Below are 25,672 nucleotides of genomic sequence, written 5' to 3' on the forward strand. Positions count from 1 at the left end.
GGGGGGGGGGCTGTCAGACTGTGGAGCTAACTGGGTGGGGGGGGGCTGTCAGACTGTGGAGCTAACTGGGTTGGGGGGGGGGGGCTGTCAGACTGTGGAGCTAACTGGGTTGGGGGGGGGGGGGGGCTGTCAGACTGTGGAGCTAACTGGGTGGAGGGGGCTGTCAGACTGTGGAGCTAACTGGGTGGGGGTGTCTCTCTAGGCACAACAAGTGACAGCTGGAGGAGAGGGCTGTCAGACTGTGGAGCTAACTGGGTTGGGGGGGGGGCTGTCAGACTGTGGCGCTAACTGGGTTGGGTGGGGTGGGGGAGCTGTCAGACTGGAGCTAACTGGGTGGGGGGGGGCTGCCAGACTGGAGCTAACTGGGTTGGGGGGGGGGGGGGGGGGGCTGTCAGACTGGAGCTAACTGGGTAGGGGTGTCTCTCTAGGTATAATGTGTGGCAGCTGGAGGAGAAGGGGCTGCCAGCCTGTGGAGCTAACTGGGTTGGGGGGGAGGGGGGGGCTGTCAGACTGGAGCTAATTGGGTGGGGGGGGGGGGGGGGCTGTCAGACTGTGGAGCTAACTGGGTGGGGGGGGGCTGTCAGTCTGTGGAGCTAACTGGGTGGGGGTGTCTAGGTATAATGTGTGGCAGCTGGAGGAGAGTGGGCTGTCAGACTGTGGAGCTAACTGGGTTGGGGGGGGCTGTCAGACTGGAGCTAATTGGGTGGGGGTGGGGGGGGCTGTCAGACTGTGGAGCTAACTGGGTGGGGGGGGGGCGCTGTCAGACTGTGGAGCTAACTGGGTGGGGGGGGGCTGTCAGACTGTGGAGCTAACTGGGTGGGGGGGGGGGGGGGGGCGCGCTGTCAGACTGTGGAGCTAACTGGGTGGGGGGGGGGGCTGCCAGACTGTGGAGCTAACTGGGTGGGGGTGGTGTCTCTCTCTAGGTATAATGTGTGGCAGCTGGAGGAGAGGGGGCTGTCAGACTGTGGAGATAACTGGGTGGGGGTGGTGTCTCTCTAGGTATAATGTGTGGCAGCTGGAGGAGAGGGGGCTGTCAGACTGTGGCGCTAACTGGGTGGGGGTGGTGTCTCTCTAGGTATAATGTGTGGCAGCTGGAGGAGAGGGGGCTGTCAGACTGTGGAGCTAACTGGGTGGGGGTGGTGTCTCTCCAGGTATAATGTGTGGCAGCTGGAGGAGTGGCTGGAGGAGAAGGGGCTGCCAGACTGTGGAGCTAAAGAGATGCTGGAGCCGCTGATCCAAGCCGCTCAGTTACTACAGGTCAAGAAGAAGACTGACGAAGACGCCCAGGCTCTCTGCACCATGTGCTCTGCCCTCACCACACTACAGGTACGGTCATCTAGGTGCCATTAGAGTATTACATAGGCTGGTTCCAGATCTGTTTGTACTGGGCTTTCCGAACTCAGACTGGATTTGGCTATACAGCACAAACAGATCTGAGATCAGGCTACAGTATACAGAGTAGTAGTAGTAGTAGTAGTAACTGGCAATATTTCTTCCTTTTAAAAAAATAATAATTTTGTGGACATGTGATCTCGTCTATTGATCATTTCTCATGATTTAGTTCATTTCTGTTTTTTTCTCTCGTCAGATTGTGAAAGTGCTAACCTTGTACACCCCAGTGATTGAATTTGAGGAACGGGTTTCAATATCCTTCATTAGAACCATACAGGTAAGGAGCTTGTCTGTGTGTACTTTGCTCTCTCGCATCTCCTTTTTTATATATATTGTCCCTACGTCATTGAGTTGTTCTCTCTCTCTCCCTCTCTCTCTTCTCTCTCTCTCGCTCTCTCTCTTCTCTCTCGTCTCTCTCTCCCTCTCTTCTCTCTCTCCCCCTCCACTCTCTCTCTCCCTCTCTCTCTCGCTCCCTCTCTTCTCTCTCTCCCCCTCCACTCTCTCTCTCTCCCCCTCCACTCTCTCTCTCCCTCTCTCTCTTCTCTCCCTCTCTCTCTCTTCTCTCGCTCTCGCTCTCTCTCTCTCTCTCTCTCTCTCTCTCTCTCTCTCTCTCCTCCTCCAGGCCCTGTTGAAAGGCCGTGTTGAGTCACCGCTGTTACTTATGGACACCAAGAAGATATTCTCTGTGACATTTCCCTTCACCCACTCCCCTCTGGCTTTGGAGACCATTCAGATTCCTAGCAGTCTGAATCTAGGATTCCTCACACGGGTCTAACCCCTGACCCCCCCCCCCCCCTAGTTAAAAAAAAAAAGTGTATCCTTCCTCCTTGAAGTGATTTACACATAGTTGGACAGGTTTGATGACTTCAAAGGAAGGAAGGGAGGAAGAAATTTGAACGGCGCCCAGGAATTCTCCCCAATGGGAGAAAGAGGGAACTACATGATTCACCAAAGATGCCTGACCATTCATGTTTTACAAATGCCTTAGAAAAAAAGTCAGTCCGTTTTTCATAATGTCCTGAACACATACAATTAGAAACAAGGAACATTTGGAGATCCTTTGTAATAATATGATGTATTTGGCAAGAGATAAATTATATTATAATACATAATAAATCTTTTAGCAATAGTTACAGTATACTCTTGTGTTTCCCCTATATGTTCGCCACTGTCAAATCGTGGAATCATTTTCAGGATGGCAAAACGTTTTTTCAGCGTAAACTTAAACCAGATATAAAGTATGTAGAAAAGATAATGACGCGATATATATATATATATATTTTTTTTAAATACGATCATCCTCGAGAACTAGCAATCACCCAGATGAGAACTCGATAGACAGTCAGAGAGAATCTAAAATTCCCCAAAATATTATGCTCTGTTGGCCCACCATTGATTTTCCTAAAAATGTTTGAGTCACTCAGATGGCATAAGAACAAGGCATAAGAACAAGGCATAAGAACAAGGCATAAGCCATGGCAAAAAAAATGTTTATAATTGCAGCAAATTCGTTTTTTTAAAACTCAGAATTCTCTCAGCCTCATGACAACATGTGTGGAATTGGAGGAAAAATATCTTTAAAGCTGTAAAATGTTGTTCTCTGCCCCCCATGGCAAAATGTGTAGAATTGTAGGAAATGTGTTTTTAAAACAGAAAAAAATGTCGCTGCTGAAAAGAATCAGGCTACTGTTTACTTGTTAATGTATGCACAGGGAAATGGCACTGTTTTATATTTTACGCATTAAGAAATAATACATTGTTTGACACAACTATACTGAACAAAAATATAAACGCAAACATGCAACAATTTCAAAGATTTTACTGAGTTACAGTTCGCTTAAAGGAAATCAGTCAATTTAAATACATTCATTAGGCCCTAATCTATTGATTTCACATGACTGGGAATACAGATATGCATCTGTTGTTCAGATACCTTAATAAAACAGTAGGGGCGTGGATCAGAACACCAGTCAGTATCTGGTGTGACCACCATTTGCCTCATGCAGCGCCACACATCTCCTTCACATAGAGTTGATCAGGCTGTTGATTGTGGCCTGTGGAAGGTCGTCCCCACTCCTCTTCAATGTCTGTGTGAAGTTGCTGGATATTGGCGGGACCTGGAACCACGCTGTTGTACACGTCGATCCAGAGCATCCCAAACATGCTCAATGAGTGACATGTCTGGGGAGTATGCCGGCCATGGAAGAACTGGGACATTTTCAGCTTCCAGGAATTGTGGACAGATCCTTGCAACATGGGGCTGTGCATTACCATGCTGAAACATGAGGTGATGGCAGCAGATGAATGGCATGACAATAGGCTTCAGGATCTCGTCACAGTATCTCTGTGCATTCAAATTGTCATCGATAAAATTCAATTTTGTTCGTTGTCTGTCGCTTATGCCTCACCATACCATAACCCCACCGCCACCATGGGGCACTGTGTTTACAACATTGACATCAGAAAACCGCTCACCCAAACAACACCATATACAGTTGTGAGGCCAGTTGGATGTACTGCCAAATTCTCTAAAAAGATGGAGGTGGCTTATGGTAGAGAAATGAACATTAAATTCTCTGGCAACAGCTCTGGTGGACATTCCTGCAGTCAGCATGCCAATTGCACGCTCTCTCAACATGAGACATTTGTGGCATTGTGTTGTCTGACAAAACTTCACATTTTAGTGGCCTTTTGGTGTCCCCAGCACAAGGTGCACCTGTGTAATGATCATGTTGTTTAATCAGCTTCTTAATATGCCACATATTTCAGGTGAATGGATTATATCAAGGAAAAATGCTCACTAACAGGAATGTAAATAAATGTGTGCTCAAAATTTGAGTGAAACAAGCTTTTATTTTTTGTGCGAATGGAAAGTTTCTGGGATCTTTTATTTCAGCACATGAAACATGGGACCAACATTTTACATAATGCGTTTATATTTGTGTTCAGTGTAGGTGGATGAGGGCAATGGCACTAAGAGCTGGGATGAAGGGGGCAGGACTACTGCATTTTTATTAACCAAAATAAATGTATTTCCACGAGGGTTTGTACCGTATATTTGGGAGCCAACGTTAGTTGGCTGATGCTGACCTATGTAATGTAGTGGCTAGTGCTTACTACCTTTGTAATGTAGTGCTTGTTGCCTTCCCATATATCACAGTAAATATGAATATCATGAGCACCACTCCTATTGTACACTGTGTGCTGGACACCGCAACCAAAGAGCCTTGCTGTTGACTCACACCCTCTGTGTGCCCATTGCTTCCCATAGAGATTAAATGACCATCTGGTTTTCCTAAATGTATAAACCTGAATATCTCCTCAAATGCTTTACAGTAGTTTTAATACTGCTGTCACCCAACTGCTTGGAAAAGGCCGAGAGAAATATATAGGCTACGTTTGTTCCATTCCTTGAGTAAACGCAAGGCGTTTGGTATCACTATAGAATCACCCGCACAACTTTTTAATATTGTTCTATGGCTGTAAGAATGTCCTGTGAATAATTCCACGAGATGGTGGTTTGTTTGCTTTTTTCGGGACCAGGATGTTAGCGTTTATTTGTTACTATACACCTAAAAGGCTTTATATTATGGGTCAGCAGTACATAAAAGATGGTGAGAGGTATTTGAAATAATAAATTAAAAAAATAAATTACAAATATGAGTGGGTTTTGAATAGGTGATCATAGAATGAACTGAGAAATGTATTTATTTACATGAACAATATGTGTAGCTTCCATATAATGCTACGTGGATTGCTGTCACCCAACTGCTGGGAAAAGGCTGAGAGAAGTCTATAGGCTACGTTTGCTACTGTATCCCGTTCCATTCCTTGAGTAAACGCAAGGCGCATGCCAATGGAATCACTATAGAATCACCCGCACAACTAAAAACCCGCTGAGGTATGTATCCTGTTTCTATTGTTGTCTTTGTTCAAATGAACACACCCCTAATGTCAAGCTGCTGTCACAAGACTGATGGGCGGGACGAGGAAGGCGAAGTCCACTGCACAGGTAAAGACAACACGCCTGGGGAAGTTGTCGACTTTTTTCACGCCACTGACAGTATGGATGTTGTTGGTTAAACTCACGGATTGTTAAAACTTTACTACCATGGCTTTGTCGGAACTTTATACGAAGGTGAGAAAATATTGAAAATATTTGTTTTTTTTTAAACTCATTCAATCTTAGTACGGAATCTCAATCGGTTCGTTTTAACACCTGTTGAACACGTTGACAAATTTGTTATATGACTAACATATGGTGCACACTGTCCACCTGAATACAGTTTGGGAAATGATTATGCAAATGAGTTTCCAACTTTTCTTGTAGTTCATTATCAAATTGCTGTGTTACTACTAATTACATAGACTTCAATAATAAAGTAACTTATCTGTACAAGTTTCTGTACTGTAATTTTGATCTACCATTCACTCATCTGCATCTTGAGAAAGTAGGCTATAATTAATTGGCTCATTCAGTACAACAGAGTGTGGATACCGGATGAAGAGCATGTCTGGAAGTCAGCAGAGATCCTGAGAGACTTCAAACCTGGAGATGATACTTTACAACTGCAGCTTGAGGATGGCACTGTAAGTACTGAAGACAGACTATGAACCAGGGGGTCTCCAACCTTTTCTAGCATGAGATACTGTAATAAAAATAAAATTATTGGTGTACAAGAGTGTTTTCTGCCAATATACCTGGTAAAATAATAATGATTATTATAAACTGGGTGGTTTGAGCCCTGAATTCTGATTGGCTGAAAGCCATGATATATCAGATAGTATACTACGGGTATGACAAAACATTTCGTTTTACGGCTCTAATGACGTTGGTAACCAGTTTAATAGCAATAAGGCTCCTTGGGGGTTTGTGATCTATGGCCAATATACCACGGCTAAGGGCTGTGTCCAGGCACTTGTGTCTAAGAATAGCCCTTAGCCTTCGTATATTGGCCATATACCACATCTCCTCTAAAATCTGTGATTTTAAAACTCCTGGCTCCAGATTTGTTTTTAACTCTCAAAATTAATATTGTTCAAAGAACTTGGCATGGAAGAAAACTAACACATTTGGATTTTGTGTGTGTAGTTCCCCTTTAATTGCGCATCTAGAGTGAGGCGTGTGTCATCTAATGCTGAGCAAACACAACACTTCAAAGATATTAACAACTCGGATGCGCTCAAATTTCCAGATTTCCTTGTACCAAATGCTTAATTCCGTCCATCCACAACCCCAGGACGTGGCTGCTCACGTTCACTCGCTGATCCTGCCCTGCGGGTTTTTCGGTTGTCATCGGGGGGGAAAAATGCCGATAAGCAAACATGTTTTTTGTCGGTGAGATGATTTTATTAGTGTGCCCATTATTATGCGCAGAAGCGTTTAAAAAAAGAGACTGCGGCGCAGAATATGGACCCACAGACGTGGACAATATGGACTGATATTGTAGAGGGAATTGGCCGTTAACTTTTAATTTTGAAAAGGATGCCGCGTTTTCTCCACAGCTCCACCAATCTGTCATATTTATGGCTAGCTAAACCTCGCCTATTTCTTCAAATTATCTTATTAATATCTGATTTTTAACCAAACCGCACTGCTAAATTTAAGTCTAACCTTAAATTAGTACCAACAAACGAAATATGATGAATTTGTATGATATGGTCAGTGTTGACTTTGTGGCTGTGGTAACTAGGGACAACCTGCGTGGTGTTGTTGCTTCCCTGTTCGCCATGATTTTTTGGGGGGGTCTAACATGTGGAGTGCTCATTGGCTGTCGCGTCCTAGGTTTTACTGCCAGGCGCACCGCCAAAGTCAGAAAGTTATCAGGACATCCTGGTCTGGAGAACCGAACAGTCTTCATCAGTGCGTCCTTGACCCGCTCAAACTACGCGAGTAGTTTCCCGACGTACTGATCTTAGCCCAAGTTCATAGGATTTCACCCTGATCATGAAAATTCGTCAGGGACGGCGAAATCGTGTAGCTTTATGCCAGGCATAATGTGCCCGTCTAGCGATGGTTTCTGTGCTGCTGCGGCTCATTTCATGGCAAAGTTTACAAATAATAGATAACAATTGATATACTTCCGCCAGGGTAACCTACTTAACATTTTAATTGAGAAGGTTTTGTGAAAAGTAGTTGTCGACCCACAAGATGGGCAATATTGCTGGAAAATTGACTGGCCGATATTGTGTTAGGTTTGGCTTTTTAAGCCATTAGTGGCTAACCAGGGGTGGGGTAATAGCGTCTGCGGTGACTGATACTTCTGAGATTTGTTTATGACAGTTTGCGATGGAACACGTGAAAATTGCATGTACTTTCAGAATTGTTTTGACGATGGATGGGCCTGTTGGAGAGCCCTGTTTATAACTATAGACCACAATACTCTGCACTGTACTGTATGGGCCTGTTGGAGAGCCCTGTTTATAACTATAGACCACAACACTCTGTACTGTACTGTATGGGCCTGTTGGAGAGCCCTGTTTATAACTATAGACCACAACACTCTGCACTGTACTGTATGGGCAATTTCAGTTTGAATGACAGTGTAACAGTATAACTTTAGACCGTCCCCTCGCCCATACCCGGGCGCGAACCAGGGACCCTCTGCACACATCATCAACAGTCACCCACGAAGCATCGTTACCCATCGCTCCACAAAAGCCGCTGCCCTTGCAGAGCAAAGGAGAACCACTACTTCAAGGTCTCAGAGCAAGTGACGTCACCGATTTGAAACGCTATTTAGCGCGCACCACCGCTAACTAGCTAGCCGTTTCACATCTGTTACCTCAGCACCACCGCTAACTAAGCTAGCCGTTTCACATCCGTTACCTCAGCACCACCGCTAACTAAGCTAGCCGTTTCAAATCCGTTACCTCAGCACCACCGCTAACTAAGCTAGCCGTTTCACATCCGTTACCTCAGCACCACCGCTAACTAAGCTAGCCGTTTCAAATCCGTTACCTCAGCACCACCGCTAACTAAGCTAGCCGTTTCACATCCGTTACCTCAGCACCACCGCTAACTAAGCTAGCATTTCACATCCGTTACAACAGCATACATTTGCAGCAGGTAGCCTAGTGGTTAAGAGTGTTGTGCTAGTAACCAAATGGTTGCTGGTTCGAATCTCTGAGATGACTATGGGAAAAATCTGTCTCTGTGCCTTTTGAGTAAGGCACTAAAACGACATGTAAATCATACAGCATACTTTTAACGTTGAGATTCTGTATTTTAGTATGCTTTGTAGACCAGGACTAGGTTTACTATACTCTGTGTCCTGGAAACTGGCCACAAGAGGCTTTGAATTACCAACATCACACTGTTATTCCCCCTGTAGGAGATGCTGTACTCCCTGGACACATCCAGTCCTCAGCTCCCTCACCTTCGCAACCCTGATATCCTGGTGGGGGAGAATGACCTGACGGCTCTCAGCTACCTCCACGAACCAGCAGTTCTACACAACCTCAAAGTGCGCTTCGTGGAGTCCAAGATCATCTACACCTACTGTGGTAAAGAAACACTCCCATGTCCATCTACACCTACTGTGGTAAAGACACACTCACACTCCATCTACACCTACTGTGGTAAAGACACACTCACACTCCCAAGATCATCTACACCTACTGTGGTAAAGACACACTCACACTCCATCTACACCTACTGTGGTAAAGAAACACTCACACTCCATCTACACCTACTGTGGTAAAGACACACTCACACTCCATCTACACCTACTGTGGTAAAGAAACACTCACACTCCCAAGATCATCTACACCTACTGTGGTAAAGAAACACTCACACTCCCAAGTCCATCTATACCTACTGCGGTAAAGACACACTCACACTCCCAAGTCCATCTACACCTACTGTGGTAAAGACACACTCACACTCCCAAGTCCATCTACACCTACTGTGGTAAAGACACACTCACACTCCCAAGTCCATCTACACCTACTGTGGTAAAGACACACTCACACTCCCAAGTCCATCTACACCTACTGTGGTAAAGACACACTCACACTCCATCTACACCTACTGTGGTAAAGACACACTCACACTCCCAAGTCCATCTACACCTACTGCGGTAAAGACACACTCACACTCCCAAGATCATCTACACCTACTGTGGTAAAGACACACTCACACTCCCAAGTCCATCTACACCTACTGTGGTAAAGACACACTCACACTCCCAAGTCCATCTACACCTACTGTGGTAAAGACACACTCACACTCCCAAGTCCATCTACACCTACTGTGGTAAAGACACACTCACACTCCATCTACACCTACTGTGGTAAAGACACACTCACACTCCCAAGTCCATCTACACCTACTGCGGTAAAGACACACTCACACTCCCAAGATCATCTACACCTACTGTGGTAAAGACACACTCACACTCCCAAGTCCATCTACACCTACTGTGGTAAAGACACACTCACACTCCCAAGTCCATCTACACCTACTGTGGTAAAGACACACTCACACTCCATCTATACCTACTGCGGTAAAGACACACTCACACTCCCAAGTCCATCTACACCTACTGTGGTAAAGACACACTCACACTCCCAAGTCCATCTACACCTACTGTGGTACTAAAGGAAATACTTCCCCGGCTGTCTTAATGGGATGTCTTTGGTTTTACTGTTAGTTTATCGGCTGGATGGAAGGTGAAAGTTCATGTCTGAGTGACGAGTTGTTGCTTTATGTTTGTATAAAATGTAGGAGATAAGAAAAATAATATTCACAGGGCAATACATCTATTTTTAAAAAAATAAATAAATTCTATATTAGAAGCTTACTATGCAAATTAGGATAACTGACTGTGCTCTATGTCTTGATGGTTTCCTTCACCCCCTTTCAGGAATCATCCTGGTGGCCGTCAACCCATACAAGCAGCTTCACATCTATGGAGATGCAGTCATCCACGCCTACAGTGGACAGAACATGGGTGACATGGACCCTCACATCTTCGCTGTGGCAGAGGAGGCTTACAAACAGATGGCCAGGTAAAAGTTAGACGGGCCGTCCCCGGGAGAGGGGCTGGTTTTGTGGTAGTAATGCCCCCCCCTCCCGGACCAATGCTATGCTCCTGGAGACAACGGTTCAATCCCTGAGTCGTGTCTCCCCCCCCCCCCCCCCCCCCCCCCCCCCCCCCCCCCCCCCCCCCCCCCCCCTCCCGGACCATGCCCTAGCCCTCACCCTCCGATCCAACAGGTCCCAGACGTGCTCAATGGGATTGAGATCCGGGCTCTTCGCTGGCCATGGCAGAACACTGACATTCCTGTCTTGCAGGAAATCACGCACAGAACGAGCAGTATGGCTGGTGGCATTGTCATGCTGGAGAGTCATGTCAAGATGAGCCTGCAGGAAGGGTACCACATGAGGGAGGAGGATGTCTTCCCTGTAATGCACAGCATTGAGATTACCTGCAATGACAACCAGCTCTGTCTGATGATGCTGTGACACACCGCCCCAGACCATGACGGACCTTCCACCTCCATGTTGCTATCCTGTACCTGTCCTGCAGGTGTGATGTTCGGATGTACCGATCCTGTGCAGGTGTTGTTACACGTGGTCTGCCATTACGAGGATGACCCCTGTAGCGCTGTCTCGTGCGTCTCACAGTACGAACATTGCAATTTTATTGCCCTGGCCACATCTGCAGTCCTCATGCCTCCTTGCAGCATGCCTAAGGCACGTTCATGTAGATGAGCAGGGACCCTGAGCATCTTTCTTTTGGTGTTTTTCAGAGTCGGTAGAAAGGCCTCTTTAGTGTCCTGTGTTTTCATAACTGTGACCTTAATTGCCTACGGTCTGTAAGCTGTTAGTGTCTTAATGACCGTTCCACAGGTGCATGTTCATTCATTGTTTATGGTTCATTGAACAACCATGGGTAACCAGTGTTTAAACACTTTACAATGAAGATCTGTAAAGTTTTTTTATTTATTTTTAGGAACCTTTGAAAGACGGGGTCCTGAAAAAGGGACGTTTCTCTTTTCTATTTTTTTTTTAATGAGATATACATTTTTATTTATTTCCTTTTTTTCTCAGGAACAATAAGAACCAGTCTATCATAGTGAGTGGTGAGTCTGGAGCCGGCAAGACCGTGTCTGCCAGGTATGCCATGAGGTACTTCGCTATGGTCAGCAAGTCTGGCAGCAAAACACACGTGGAAGACAAAGTTCTGGCATCCAACCCAATAACTGAGGTATGTTTTTAAATACATGTGTCCTGGCAGTGAATGGTCATTACATGCAGCATCACAATATGTGAAGGAGGCATTTGATGTAACGTGTTTCATTTATGCTTGTGATAATCTGTAGATAAAGGCCCCACAGTGTGATCCACGTGATAATCTGTAGGTAAAGGCCCCACGGTGTGATCCATGTGATAATCTGTAGGTAAAGGCCCCACAGTGTGATATAATCTGTAGGTAAAGGCCCCACAGTGTGATATAATCTGTAGGTAAAGGCCCCACAGTGTGATCCATGTGATAATCTGTAGGTAAAGGCCCCACAGTGTGATATAATCTGTAGGTAAAGGCCCCACAGTGTGATCCACGTGATAATCTGTAGATAAAGGCCCCACAGTGTGATACACGTGATAATCTGTAGATAAAGGCCCCACAGTGTGATCCACGTGATAATCTGTAGGTAAAGGCCCCACAGTGTGATACACGTGATAATCTGTAGGTAAAGGCCCCACAGTGTGATACACGTGATAATCTGTAGGTAAAGGCCCCACAGTGTGATACACGTGATAATCTGTAGGTAAAGGCCCCACAGTGTGATACACGTGATAATCTGTAGATAAAGGCCCCACAGTGTGATCCACGTGATAATCTGTAGATAAAGGCCCCACAGTGTGATCCACGTGATAATCTGTAGGTAAAGGCCCCACAGTGTGATACACGTGATAATCTGTAGGTAAAGGCCCCACAGTGTGATCCACGTGATAATCTGTAGGTAAAGGCCCCACAGTGTGATCCACGTGATAATCTGTAGGTAAAGGCCCCACAGTGTGATACACGTGATAATCTGTAGGTAAAGGCCCCACAGTGTGATCCACGTGATAATCTGTAGGTAAAGGCCCCACTGTGTGATCCACGTGATAATCTGTAGGTAAAGGCCCCACAGTGTGATCCACGTGATAATCTGTAGATAAAGGCCCCACAGTGTGATACACGTGATAATCTGTAGATAAAGGCCCCACAGTGTGATACATGTGATAATCTGTAGGTAAAGGCCCCACAGTGTGATACATGTGATAATCTGTAGGTAAAGGCCCCACAGTGTGATACACGTGATAATCTGTAGGTAAAGGCCCCACAGTGTGATCCACGTGATAATCTGTAGGTAAAGGCCCCACAGTGTGATACACGTGATAATCTGTAGGTAAAGGCCCCACAGTGTGATCCACGTGATAATCTGTAGGTAAAGGCCCCACAGTGTGATCCACGTGATAATCTGTAGGTAAAGGCCCCACAGTGTGATCCACGTGATAATCTGTAGGTAAAGGCCCCACAGTGTGATACACGTGATAATCTGTAGGTAAAGGCCCCACAGTGTGATCCACGTGATAATCTGTAGGTAAAGGCCCCACAGTGTGATACACGTGATAATCTGTAGGTAAAGGCCCCACAGTGTGATACACGTGATAATCTGTAGGTAAAGGCCCCACAGTGTGATACACGTGATAATCTGTAGGTAAAGGCCCCACAGTGTGATCCACGTGATAATCTGTAGGTAAAGGCCCCACAGTGTGATCCACGTGATAATCTGTAGGTAAAGGCCCCACAGTGTGATACACGTGATAATCTGTAGGTAAAGGCCCCACAGTGTGATCCACGTGATAATCTGTAGGTAAAGGCCCCACTGTGTGATCCACGTGATAATCTGTAGGTAAAGGCCCCACAGTGTGATCCACGTGATAATCTGTAGATAAAGGCCCCACAGTGTGATACACGTGATAATCTGTAGATAAAGGCCCCACAGTGTGATACATGTGATAATCTGTAGGTAAAGGCCCCACAGTGTGATACATGTGATAATCTGTAGGTAAAGGCCCCACAGTGTGATACACGTGATAATCTGTAGGTAAAGGCCCCACAGTGTGATCCACGTGATAATCTGTAGGTAAAGGCCCCACAGTGTGATACACGTGATAATCTGTAGGTAAAGGCCCCACAGTGTGATCCACGTGATAATCTGTAGGTAAAGGCCCCACAGTGTGATCCACGTGATAATCTGTAGGTAAAGGCCCCACAGTGTGATCCACGTGATAATCTGTAGGTAAAGGCCCCACAGTGTGATACACGTGATAATCTGTAGGTAAAGGCCCCACAGTGTGATCCACGTGATAATCTGTAGGTAAAGGCCCCACAGTGTGATACACGTGATAATCTGTAGGTAAAGGCCCCACAGTGTGATACACGTGATAATCTGTAGGTAAAGGCCCCACAGTGTGATACACGTGATAATCTGTAGGTAAAGGCCCCACAGTGTGATACACGTGATAATCTGTAGGTAAAGGCCCCACAGTGTGATACACGTGATAATCTGATAGATCATGTCCAATGTGCCACGGCGTTCCAGGCACAGATTGGCCTCACCAGCCACCGTACTTCTGATACATCTTAATGATACAATCTACACTGTGTTTTGATTAAGCATCAACTATGATGGACAAACTTGTAATGCAAGTTTTTTTTGTGTGTGTCAAGGCTATAGGAAATGCCAAGACGACCAGGAACGACAACAGCAGTCGCTTTGGGAAGTACACAGAGATCAGCTTCGACAGGCGATATCAGATCATCGGGGCCAACATGAGGACTTATCTCCTGGAGAAATCTAGAGTGGTTTCCCAGGTCATACATCACATACTTGATTCTCATTCTCTTTATATGTGGTGTGTAAGGTAGCCTGGCTACTGTATAGTTGAGTCATGTTTACCGTTTGGAAGGCTTCAGTGAGCCACTGCTAGCCTGGTTCCAGATCTGTTTGTGTTGTCTTGCCATCTCCTTGCTTTTGCCATGCCAACGACCAACACAAACAGATCTTAATCGTTGCATGACTTTTAGACAGTGACGCTCTCTCTTTCTCTTCAGTCCGAGAGCGAGAGAAACTACCACATCTTCTACCAGATGTGTGCCTGTGCAGACCAGCCTGAGTTCAAGAGCCTGAGACTGTGTGAGTGACGGACATTTATTTCACCTGTAATTCTTCAGTTGTCTCCATTGAGATATATATATTTTTATTTTATTTTTTATATTTAGCAAGAGAGACCTGTTAAACCCCTGGGGCTTGGCAGTTCTGCTACTGTATTAACTGTAGATGATAGATGGACGATACGGCCCCTAGAGAGAGGGGGACGATAGATACGGCCACTAGAGAGAGGGGGACGATAGACACGGCCCCTAGAGAGAGGGGGACGATAGACACGGCCCCTAGAGAGAGGGGGACGATAGACACGGCCCCTAGAGAGAGGGGGACGATAGACACGGCCCCTAGAGAGAGGGGGACGATAGCCACGGCCCCTAGAGAGAGGGGGACGATAGACACGGCCCCTAGAGAGAGGGGGACGATAGACACGGCCCCTAGAGAGAGGGGGACGATAGACACGGCCTCTGACTAGGCCATGAAAGTCATCTTCTCAATTATTTTATTTATTTATTTATTTATTTGTCTTTCACCGTTATTCAACCAGATGAGTCAGTATTTACACTGACATCCTGACAACAGATCAAATAATGTAGGCTACTGAAGTGTATGGGCTAGGTCAATAACGTGCTAATGGACGTGTGTCTGTGTGCTTGTCTCTCTCCAGTGAGGGCAGATGAGTTCAGGTACACCAGTATGGGAGGGGAGACTGCTATCGAGGGCGTGGACGATAGGAAGGACATGGAGGAGACACGCAGGACCTTCTCTCTGTTGGGTGAGAGACATCGCTCTGTTCATCACTGCAGGCCGACGTCGCTCTGCAGGCCGACGTCGCTCTGTTCATCGCTCTGCAGGCCGACGTCACTCTGTTCGTCGCTCTGTAGGCCGACGTCGCTCTGTAGGCCGACGTCGCTCTGCTCGTCGCTCTGTAGGCCGACGTCGCTCTGCTCGTCGCTCTGTAGGCCGACGTCGCTCTGCTCGTCGCTCTGTAGGCCGACGTCGCTCTGTTCGTCGCTCTGTAGGCCGACGTCGCTCTGTAGGCCGACGTCGCTCTGCTCGTCGCTCTGTAGGCCGACGTCGCTCTGCTCGTCGCTCTGTAGGCCGACGTCGCTCTGCTCGTCGCTCTGTAGGCCGACGTCGCTCTGTTCGTCGCTCTGTAGGCCGACGTCGCTCTGTAGGCCGACGTCGCTCTGTTCATCGCTCTGTAGGCCGACGTCGCTCTGTTCGTCGCTCTGTAGGCTGACGTCGCTCTGTTCGTCGCTCTGTAGGCCGACGTCGCTCTGTAGGCCGACGTCGCTCTGTTCGTCGCTCTGTAGGCCGACGTCGCTCTGTTCGTCGCTCTGTAGGCCGACGTCGCTCTGTTCGTCGCTCTGTAGGCCGACGTCGCTCTGTTCGTCGCTCTGTAGGCCGACGTCGCTTTGTAGGCCGACGTCGCTCTGTAGGCCGATGTCGCTCTGTTCATCGCTCTGTAGGCCGACGTCGCTCTGTAGGCCGACGTCGCTCTGTAGGCCGACGTCGCTCTGTAGGCCGACGTCGCTCTGTAGGCCGACGTCGCTCTGTTCGTCGCTCTGCAGGCCGACGTCGCTCTGTAGGCCGACGTCGCTCTGTTCGTCGCTCTGCAGGCCGGCGTCGCTCTGTAGGCCGACGTCGCTCTGTTCATCGCTCTGTAGGCCGACGTCGCTCTGTTCGTCGCTCTGTAGGCCGACGTCGCTCTGCAGGCCGACGTCGCTCTGTTCGTCGCTCTGCAGGCCGACGTCGCTCTGTTCGTCGGTCTGCAGGCCGACGTCGCTCTGTTCGTCGCTCTGCAGGCCGACGTCGCTCTGTAGGCCGACGTCGCTCTGTAGGCCGACGTCGCTCTGTTCGTCGCTCTGCATGCCGACGTCGCTCTGTTCGTCGCTCTGCATGCCGACGTCGCTCTGTTCGTCGCTCTGCATGCCGACGTCGCTCTGTTCGTCGCTCTGCATGCCGACGTCGCTCTGTTCGTCGCTCTGCAGGCCGACGTCGCTCTGTTCGTCGCTCTGTAGGCCGACGTCGCTCTGCAGGCCGACGTCGCTCTGCAGGCCGACGTCGCTCTGTTCGTCGCTCTGTAGGCCGACGTCGCTCTGTTCGTCGCTCTGCAGGCCGACGTCGCTCTGTTCGTCGCTCTGCAGGCCGACGTCGCTCTGTTCGTCGCTCTGTAGGCCGACGTCGCTCTGTTCGTCGCTCTGTAGGCCGACGTCGCTCTGTTCGTCGCTCTGTAGGCCGACGTCCCTCTGTAGGTCGACTTACTGCTCAGATCAACATGTACTGTTATCAGACATTTGTTTGATGACCATGCATTTGTAGTTGGGGACCTAATATTGCAGAATATTTTGCTTGCAGGGATCGTGGTTGTTTACTTAATAAATTAAGTTGACTGAACGGATTGTAAGTGTCTCTGGATAAGAGCGGATATTAAATTACTAAAATATCAATGGATTTCTTTAACTCGCTATTCCCCTAGGTATGTCTGCAGTCTTATTCTCCTGTCTTATGAATGTCTTATGAAGTCCTTATGTAGGTATGTCTGCAGGATGCAGTGTTATTCCCCTCTCTTATGTATGGGTTATGAATGTGTTATGAAGTCCTTATGTAGTCGAGTCTACAGAATGCAGTGTTATTCCCCTGTCTGTCCTCTGTCCTCCCTGTAGGGTTAACCAAGGACTTCCAGGCTGATGTGTTCAAGGTGCTGGCTGGGGTTCTACACCTGGGGAATGTGGAGATCAGAAACGTTGGATCAGACAGGTCATCAATTAGTGTAAGTCTAACTTACGTGTATCACGGGAAAACATTGGCTTGATATGTGTATGTGACCGAGTGGAAATCCAACCCGGTGTGAACTCACAACCCTTCATACCAGTGGTCACCAACCGGGTCGATCACCGTCGACTTCTTGATCTCCAAGGCATTTCTAGTCGATCCCAAACATTGCTGTAAAAAAAAAAAAGAACGATAAATCCTTGTTTGTATTTTTTTATTGGTCTCGCGCCATGTGGGCAAACTGTTGCCATTTCATGTGTCTGAAGGAGCAAACTCTGCCTTCCTGGTGGGCCTGGAGAGGCTGCTCTCTCCCTCAGTCTGCTGCTCTCTCCCTCAGTCTGCTGCTCTCTCCCTCAGTCTGCTGCTCTCTCCCTCAGTCTGCTGCTCTCTCCCTCAGTCTGCTGCTCTGACCCTCAGTCTGCTGCTCTGACCCTCAGTCTGCTGCTCTGACCCTCAGTCTGCTGCTCTCTCCCTCAGTCTGCTGCTCTCTCCCTCAGTCTGCTGCTCTCTCCCTCAGTCTGCTGCTCTCTCCCTCAGTCTGCTGCTCTCTCCCTCAGTCTGCTGCTCTCTCCCTCAGTCTGCTGCTCTCTCCCTCAGTCTGCTGCTCTCTCCCTCAGTCTGCTGCTCTCTCCCTCAGTCTGCTGCTCTGACCCTCAGTCTGCTGCTCTGACCCTCAGTCTGCTGCTCTCTCCCTCAGTCTGCTGCTCTCTCCCTCAGTCTGCTGCTCTCTCCCTCAGTCTGCTGCTCTCTCCCTCAGTCTGCTGCTCTCTCCCTCAGTCTGCTGCTCTCTCCCTCAGTCTGCTGCTCTCTCCCTCAGTCTGCTGCTCTCTCCCTCAGTCTGCTGCTCTCTCCCTCAGTCTGCTGCTCTCTCCCTCAGTCTGCTGCTCTCTCCCTCCGGAGACTGACCCTCAGATGCAGGCACCATCAGCCCAGAAAAATAAAAACCTAATTATTTTAAATGTCTGCTCACTCAGCTGTGCCTCACAAGTAATACAACAACAAATCTATTACCGGTGTGATCATATATCTTACCTCAACATTTAGAAATATAATTGGGGAAAAATGTCCCAAACAACAATGCATTGTCAGGTAAATTCAAGCAAAGCCAGTATGTGGTGTTAATGTATTGGGCCTATAGCTTACTGCACAAACCTCATTGCTACAGAACTGTTTTTAATTGGTTAATGTTTCATAGGCTTACATTTACAAGTCATGTTAATAAACAAAATCAGAGACACTCCCCTCCCGCCCTTCCCTCTCCCTCCCTCCCTCTCCATCTCTCCTCTCCATCTCTCCCCTCCCTCCCTTCCCTCTCCCTCCCCCCTCTCCATCTCTCCCCTCTCCCTCTCCATCTCCCTCCCTCCCTCTCCATCTCTCCTCTCCATCTCTCCCCTCCCTCCCTTCCCTCTCCCTCCCTCCCTCTCCTGCCCTCCCTCCCTCCCTCCCTCCCTCTCCATCTCTCCCTTCCCTCCCTCTCCATCTCTCCCTTCCCTCCCTCTCCATCTCTCCCTTCCCTCCCTCTCCATCTCTCCCTTCCCTCCCTCTCCATCTCTCCCTCCCCTCCCTTTCCTGACCTCCCTCCCTTTCCTGCCCTCCCTCCCTTTCCTGCCCTCCCTCCCTTTCCTTCCCTCCCTCCCTTTCCTGCCCTCCCTCCCTTTCCTTCCTGCCCTCCCTCCCTCCCTTTCCTGCCCTCCCTCCCTCCCTTTCCTGCCCTCCCTCCCTTTCCTGCCCTCCCTCCCTTTCCTGCCCTCCCTCCCTTTCCTGCCCTCCCTCCCTTTCCTGCCCTCCCTCCCCTCTCCATCCCTCCCTCTCCATCCCTCCCTCCATCTCCACCTTCCCCCTCCCTCCATCTCCACCTTCCCTCTCCCTCCCTCTCCCCCCTCCCTCCCTCCCCCTCCCTCCCCTTCCCTCCCTTCCCTCCCTCCCCTCCCCTTCCCTCCCTCCCCTCCCTTCCCTCCCTCTCCCTCCCTCCCCTCTCCCTCCCTCCCCTCTCCCTCCCTCCCCTCTCCCTCCCTCCCCTTTTCCTCCCTTCCCTCTCCCTCCCTTCCCTCTCCCTCCCTTCCCCCTCCCTCCCTCCTCTCCATCCCTCCCTCCAGTCCAGTGATCCCCACATAGCAGCCTTTTGCGACCTTCTCGGGGTCAGTCCTGACGGTGTTACCCGTTGGCTGTGCCACCGCCGCTTCGTCATGGTGGCAGAGACGGTGGTGAAGCCGGTAACCAGCAAGCGGGCGGTGAACGCCAGAGACGCCCTCGCCAAGCAGATCTACGCCCACCTGTTCGACTGCGTCATCCAGAAGATCAACGCAGCGCTGCAGGTCCCGGGGAAACAGCACTCCTTCATAGGTGTCCTGGATATCTATGGGTAATGTGTGAATGCGTTACAACGGAGTCGTTTTAGCAGACGCTTTTATTCACAACGATATTTTAAGTACATTCGACTAAAGTGAGATCAATCGACCACGTGCAAATTTCACGATCGTTTTAAAACATTCTTCGAAAATACGTTGGTGTCGGTTATATTAACTGTAGGATAGTTGTACTGTATATTAACTGTAGGATAGTTGTACTGCATAGTGTACTATATATTAACTGTAGGATAGTTGTACTGCATAGTGTACTATATATTAACTGTAGGATAGGTGTACTATATATTAACTGTAGGATAGTTGTACTGCATAGTGTACTATATATTAACTGTAGGATAGGTGTACTATATATTAACTGTAGGATAGTTGTACTGCATAGTGTACTATATATTAACTGTAGGATAGGTGTACTATATATTAACTGTAGGATAGTTGTACTGTATATTAACAGTAGGATAGTTGTACTATATATTAAATGTAGGATAGTTGTACTGTATATTAACTGTAGGATAGTTGTACTGTATATTAACAGTAGGATAGTTGTACTATACAGTGCCTTGCGAAAGTATTCGGCCCCCTTGAACTTTGCGACCTTTTGCCACATTTCAGGCTTCAAACATAAAGATATAAAACTGTATTTTTTTGTGAAGAATCAACAACAAGTGGGACACAATCATGAAGTGGAACGACATTTATTGGATATTTCAAACTCTTTTAACAAATCAAAAACTGAAAAATTGGGCGTGCAAAATTATTCAGCCCCTTTACTTTCAGTGCAGCAAACTCTCGAGAAGTTCAGTGAGGTTCTCTGAATGATCCAATGTTGACCTAAATGACTAATGGTGATAAATACAATCCACCTGTGTGTAATCAAGTCTCCGTATAAATGCACCTGCACTGTGATAGTCTCAGAGGTCCGTTAAAAGCGCAGAGAGCATCATGAAGAACAAGGAACACACCAGGCAGGTCCGAGATACTGTTGTGAAGAAGTTTAAAGCTGGATTTGGATACAAAAAGATTTCCCAAGCTTTAAACATCCCAAGGAGCACTGTGCAAGCGATAATATTGAAATGGAAGGAGTATCAGACCACTGCAAATCTACCAAGACCTGGCCGTCCCTCTAAACTTTCAGCTCATACAAGGAGAAGACTGATCAGAGATGCAGCCAAGAGGCCCATGATCACTCTGGATGAACTGCAGAGATCTACAGCTGAGGTGGGAGACTCTGTCCATAGGACAACAATCAGTCGTATATTGCACAAATCTGGCCTTTATGGAAGAGTGGCAAGAAGAACGCCATTTCTTAAAGATATCCATAAAAAGTGTTGTTAAAAGTTTGCCACAAGCCACCTGGGAGACACACCAAACATGTGGAAGAAGGTGCTCTGGTCAGATGAAACCAAAATTGAACTTTTTGGCAACAATGCAAAACGTTATGTTTGGTGTAAAAGCAACACAGCTCATCACACTGAACACACCATCCCCAATGTCAAACATGGTGGTGGCAGCATCATGGTTTGGGCCTGCTTTTCTTCAGCAGGGACAGGGAAGATGGTTAAAATTGATGGGAAGATGGATGGAGCCAAATACAGGACCATTCTGGAAGAAAACCTGATGGAGTCTGCAAAAGACCTGAGACTGGGACGGAGATTTGTCTTCCAACAAGACAATGATCCAAAACATAAAGCAAAATCTACAATGGAATGGTTCAAAAATAAACATATCCAGGTGTTAGAATGGCCAAGTCAAAGTCCAGACCTGAATCCAATCGAGAATCTGTGGAAAGAACTGAAAACTGCTGTTCACAAATGCTCTCCATCCAACCTCACTGAGCTCGAGCTGTTTTGAAAGGAGGAATGGGAAAAAATGTCAGTCTCTCGATGTGCAAAACTGATAGAGACATACCCCAAGCGACTTACAGCTGTAATCGCAGCAAAAGGTGGCGCTACAAAGTATTAACTTAAGGGGGCTGAATAATTTTGCACGCCCAATTTTTCAGTTTTTGATTTGTTAAAAAAGTTTGAAATATCCAATAAATGTCGTTCCACTTCATGATTGTGTCCCACTTGTTGTTGATTCTTCACAAAAAAATACAGTTTTATATCTTTGTTTGAAGCCTGAAATGTGGCAAAAGGTCGCAAAGTTCAAGGGGGCCGAATACTTTCGCAAGGCACTGTATATTAAATGTAGGATAGTTGTACTATATGTTAAATGTAGGATAGTTGTACTGCATAGTGTACTATATATTACATGTAGGATAGTTGTACTATATATTACATCTAGGATAGTTGTACTATATATTACATCTAGGATAGTTGTACTATATATTAAATGTAGGATAGTTGTACTATATATTAAATGTAGGATAGTTGTACTATATATTAAATCTAGGATAGTTGTACTATATATTAACTGTAGAATAGTTGTACTATATATTAAATGTAGGATAGTTGTACTGCATAGTGTACTATATATTAAATGTAGGATAGTTGTACTGCATAGTGTACTATATATTAAATGTAGGATAGTTGGACTGCATAGTGTACTATATATTAAATGTAGGATAGTTGTACTGCATAGTGTACTATATATTAAATGTAGGATAGTTGTACTGCATAGTGTACTATATATTAAATGTAGGATAGTTGTACTATATATTAAATCTAGGATAGTTGTACTATATATTAAATGTAGGATAGTTGTACTATATATTAAATCTAGGATAGTTGTACTATATATTAACTGTAGGATAGTTGTACTATATATTAAATCTAGGATAGTTGTACTATATATTAACTGTAGAATAGTTGTACTATATATTAAATGTAGGATAGTTGTACTGCATAGTGTACTATATATTAAATGTAGGATAGTTGTACTGCATAGTGTACTATATATTAAATGTAGGATAGTTGTACTGCATAGTGTACTATTTATTAAATGTAGGATAGTTGTACTGCATAGTGTACTGTATATAAACTGTAGGATAGTTGTACTATATATTAACAGTAGGATAGTTGTACTGTATATTAACTGTAGGATAGTTGTACTGCATAGTATACTGTATATAAACTGTAGGATAGGTGTACTATATATTAACTGTAGGATAGTTGTACTGCATAGTATACTGTATATAAACTGTAGGATAGTTGTACTATATATTAACTGTAGGATAGTTGTACTGCATAGTATACTGTATATAAACTGTAGGATAGTTGTACTGCATAGTGTACTGTAGGATAGTTGTACTGCATAGTGTACTGTAGGATAGTTGTACTGCATAGTGTACTGTAGGATAGTTGTACTGCATAGTGTACTGTAGGATAGTTGTACTGCATAGTGTACTGTAGGATAGTTGTACTGTAGAATAGTTGTACTGCATAGTGTACTGTAGGATAGTTGTACTGCATAGTGTACTGTAGGATAGTTGTACTGCATAGTGTACTGTATATTAACAGTAGGATAGTTGTACTGCATAGTGTACTGTAGGATAGTTGTACTGCATAGTGTACTGTAGGATAGTTGTACTGCATAGTGTACTGTAGGATAGTCGTACTGCATAGTGTACTGTAGGATAGTCGTACTGCATAGTGTACTGTAGGATAGTCGTACTGCATAGTGTACTGTAGGATAGTTGTACTGCATAGTGTACTGTAGGATAGTTGTACTGCATAGTGTACTGTATATTAACAGTACTGCATAGTGTACTGTAGGATAGTTGTACTGTATATTAACAGTAGGATAGTTGTACTGCATAGTGTACTGTAGGATAGTTGTACTGCATAGTGTACTGTAGGATAGTTGTACTGCATAGTGTACTGTAGGATAGTTGTACTGCATAGTGTACTGTATATTAACAGTACTGCATAGTGTACTGTAGGATAGTTGTACTGTATATTAACAGTAGGATAGTTGTACTGCATAGTGTACTGTAGGATAGTTGTACTGCATAGTGTACTGTATATTAACAGTAGGATAGTTGTACTGCATAGTGTACTGTAGGATAGTTGTACTGTATATTAACTGTAGGATAGTTGTACTGCATAGTGTACTGTATATTAACAGTAGGATAGTTGTACTGCATAGTGTACTGTATATTAACAGTAGGATAGTCGTACTGCATAGTGGACTGTATATTAACAGTAGGATAGTTGTACTGCATAGTGTACTGTATATTAACAGTAGGATAGTTGTACTGCATAGTGTACTGTAGGATAGTTGTACTGCATAATGTACTGTAGGATAGTTGTACTGCATAGTGTACTGTAGGATAGTTGTACTGCATAGTGTACTGTATATTAACAGTACTGCATAGTGTACTGTAGGATAGTTGTACTGTATATTAACAGTAGGATAGTTGTACTGCATAGTGTACTGTAGGATAGTTGTACTGCATAGTGTACTGTATATTAACAGTAGGATAGTTGTACTGCATAGTGTACTGTAGGATAGTTGTACTGTATATTAACTGTAGGATAGTTGTACTGCATAGTGTACTGTAGGATAGTTGTACTGCATAGTGTACTGTATATTAACAGTAGGATAGTTGTACTGCATAGTGTACTGTATATTAACAGTAGGATAGTCGTACTGTATATTAACAGTAGGATAGTCGTACTGCATAGTGTACTGTATATTAACAGTAGGATAGTTGTACTGCATAGTGTACTGTATATTAACAGTAGGATAGTTGTACTGCATAGTGTACTGTATATTAACAGTAGGATAGTTGTACTGCATAGTGGACTGTATATTAACAGTAGGATAGTTGTACTGCATAGTGTACTGTATATTAACAGTAGGATAGTTGTACTGCATAGTGTACTGTAGGATAGTTGTACTGCATAGTGTACTGTATATTAACAGTAGGATAGTTGTACTGCATAGTGTACTGTATATTAACAGTAGGATAGTTGTACTGCATAGTGTACTGTAGGATAGTTGTACTGTATATTAACAGTAGGATAGTTGTACTGCATAGTGTACTGTATATTAACAGTAGGTTAGTTGTACTGCATAGTGTACTGTAGGATAGTCGTACTGCATAGTGTACTGTATATTAACAGTAGGATAGTCGTACTGCATAGTGTACTGTATATTAACAGTAGGATAGTTGTACTGCATAGTGGACTGTATATTAACAGTAGGATAGTCGTACTGCATAGTGTACTGTATATTAACAGTAGGATAGTTGTACTGCATAGTGTACTGTATATTAACAGTAGGATAGTTGTACTGCATAGTGTACTGTATATTAACTGTAGGATAGTTGTACTGCATAGTGTACTGTATATTAACAGTAGGATAGTTGTACTGCATAGTGTACTATATATTAACTGTAGGATAGTTGTACTGCATAGTGTACTGTATATTAACAGTAGGATAGTTGTACTGCATAGTGGACACATCATCATATGTTATTTTCACTCCATTTTGGCACCTATTTCCTCTTTTTCCAGCTTTGAAACTTTTGACATCAACAGTTTTGAACAGTTTTGCATCAACTACGCCAACGAGAAACTGCAACAACAGTTCAACTTGGTATGTCTTCTCTAGTGACACAGACTCCAGTAGCTACAGCCACTCGAGATGTGGCATTGGGTTCTGGGATTACGAAGTCTGCAATGTCTCTTATTCGCAATTGTGGTGAAAGCAATACACTTGTTTCACTGAAAGGTTGTAACAACTAAGATATATATTTTCTGCTGTTTCCTATATCAGCATGTGTTCAAGCTGGAGCAGGAGGAGTACATGAAGGAGGATATTCCCTGGACTCTGATAGACTTCTATGACAACCAGCCGGTCATTGACCTGATTGAAGCTAAGATGGGCATCCTGGACCTTCTAGATGAAGAATGTCTGGTGAGACCAATTTATGTATTTAACAAGGATGTGTATAGTTTTTTTTTTTTGTATGACAGGACAGTGTGAAATATAAAATGGATAATTAACTTGGGGCTCTATGCGTTGTC

General features: G+C 45.6%; 2 protein-coding genes across 6 annotated transcripts in view; both read left to right on the plus strand.

Moving 5' to 3' along the window:
• LOC110500932 (unconventional myosin-Va) overlaps window positions 1-2,530 on the plus strand; it is a 46,062-nt gene extending 43,532 nt beyond the window's left edge. For both annotated transcript variants that reach the window (XM_036960820.1, XM_036960824.1), the window contains 3 exons: window positions 1,152-1,326; window positions 1,589-1,669; window positions 2,015-2,530. In XM_036960820.1, the coding sequence (XP_036816715.1) occupies window positions 1,152-1,326; window positions 1,589-1,669; window positions 2,015-2,167 (409 nt within the window). In that variant the 3' untranslated portion in view covers window positions 2,168-2,530. The remainder of the gene's footprint in view (window positions 1-1,151; window positions 1,327-1,588; window positions 1,670-2,014) is intronic.
• Window positions 2,531-4,091: 1,561 nt separating this feature from the next.
• LOC110502593 (unconventional myosin-Vc) overlaps window positions 4,092-25,672 on the plus strand; it is a 55,211-nt gene continuing 33,630 nt past the window's right edge. For 2 of the 4 annotated variants that reach the window (XM_036960838.1, XM_036960843.1), the window contains exons 1-12: window positions 4,092-5,404; window positions 5,872-5,982; window positions 8,727-8,898; window positions 10,260-10,404; window positions 11,450-11,606; window positions 14,121-14,264; window positions 14,505-14,586; window positions 15,224-15,331; window positions 17,226-17,332; window positions 19,431-19,696; window positions 25,160-25,241; window positions 25,422-25,562. In XM_036960838.1, the coding sequence (XP_036816733.1) occupies window positions 5,369-5,404; window positions 5,872-5,982; window positions 8,727-8,898; window positions 10,260-10,404; window positions 11,450-11,606; window positions 14,121-14,264; window positions 14,505-14,586; window positions 15,224-15,331; window positions 17,226-17,332; window positions 19,431-19,696; window positions 25,160-25,241; window positions 25,422-25,562 (1,551 nt within the window). In that variant the 5' untranslated portion in view covers window positions 4,092-5,368. Of the gene's footprint in view, window positions 5,531-5,871; window positions 5,983-8,726; window positions 8,899-10,259; window positions 10,405-11,449; window positions 11,607-14,120; window positions 14,265-14,504; window positions 14,587-15,223; window positions 15,332-17,225; window positions 17,333-19,430; window positions 19,697-25,159; window positions 25,242-25,421; window positions 25,563-25,672 lie in introns of all 4 variants that reach the window. The other 2 variants (XM_036960828.1, XM_036960830.1) reach the window with 2 other exon arrangements.

The sequence above is a fragment of the Oncorhynchus mykiss genome, chromosome 2 (genome assembly GCF_013265735.2).
Source record: "Oncorhynchus mykiss isolate Arlee chromosome 2, USDA_OmykA_1.1, whole genome shotgun sequence".
Classification (NCBI taxonomy): domain Eukaryota; kingdom Metazoa; phylum Chordata; class Actinopteri; order Salmoniformes; family Salmonidae; genus Oncorhynchus; species Oncorhynchus mykiss.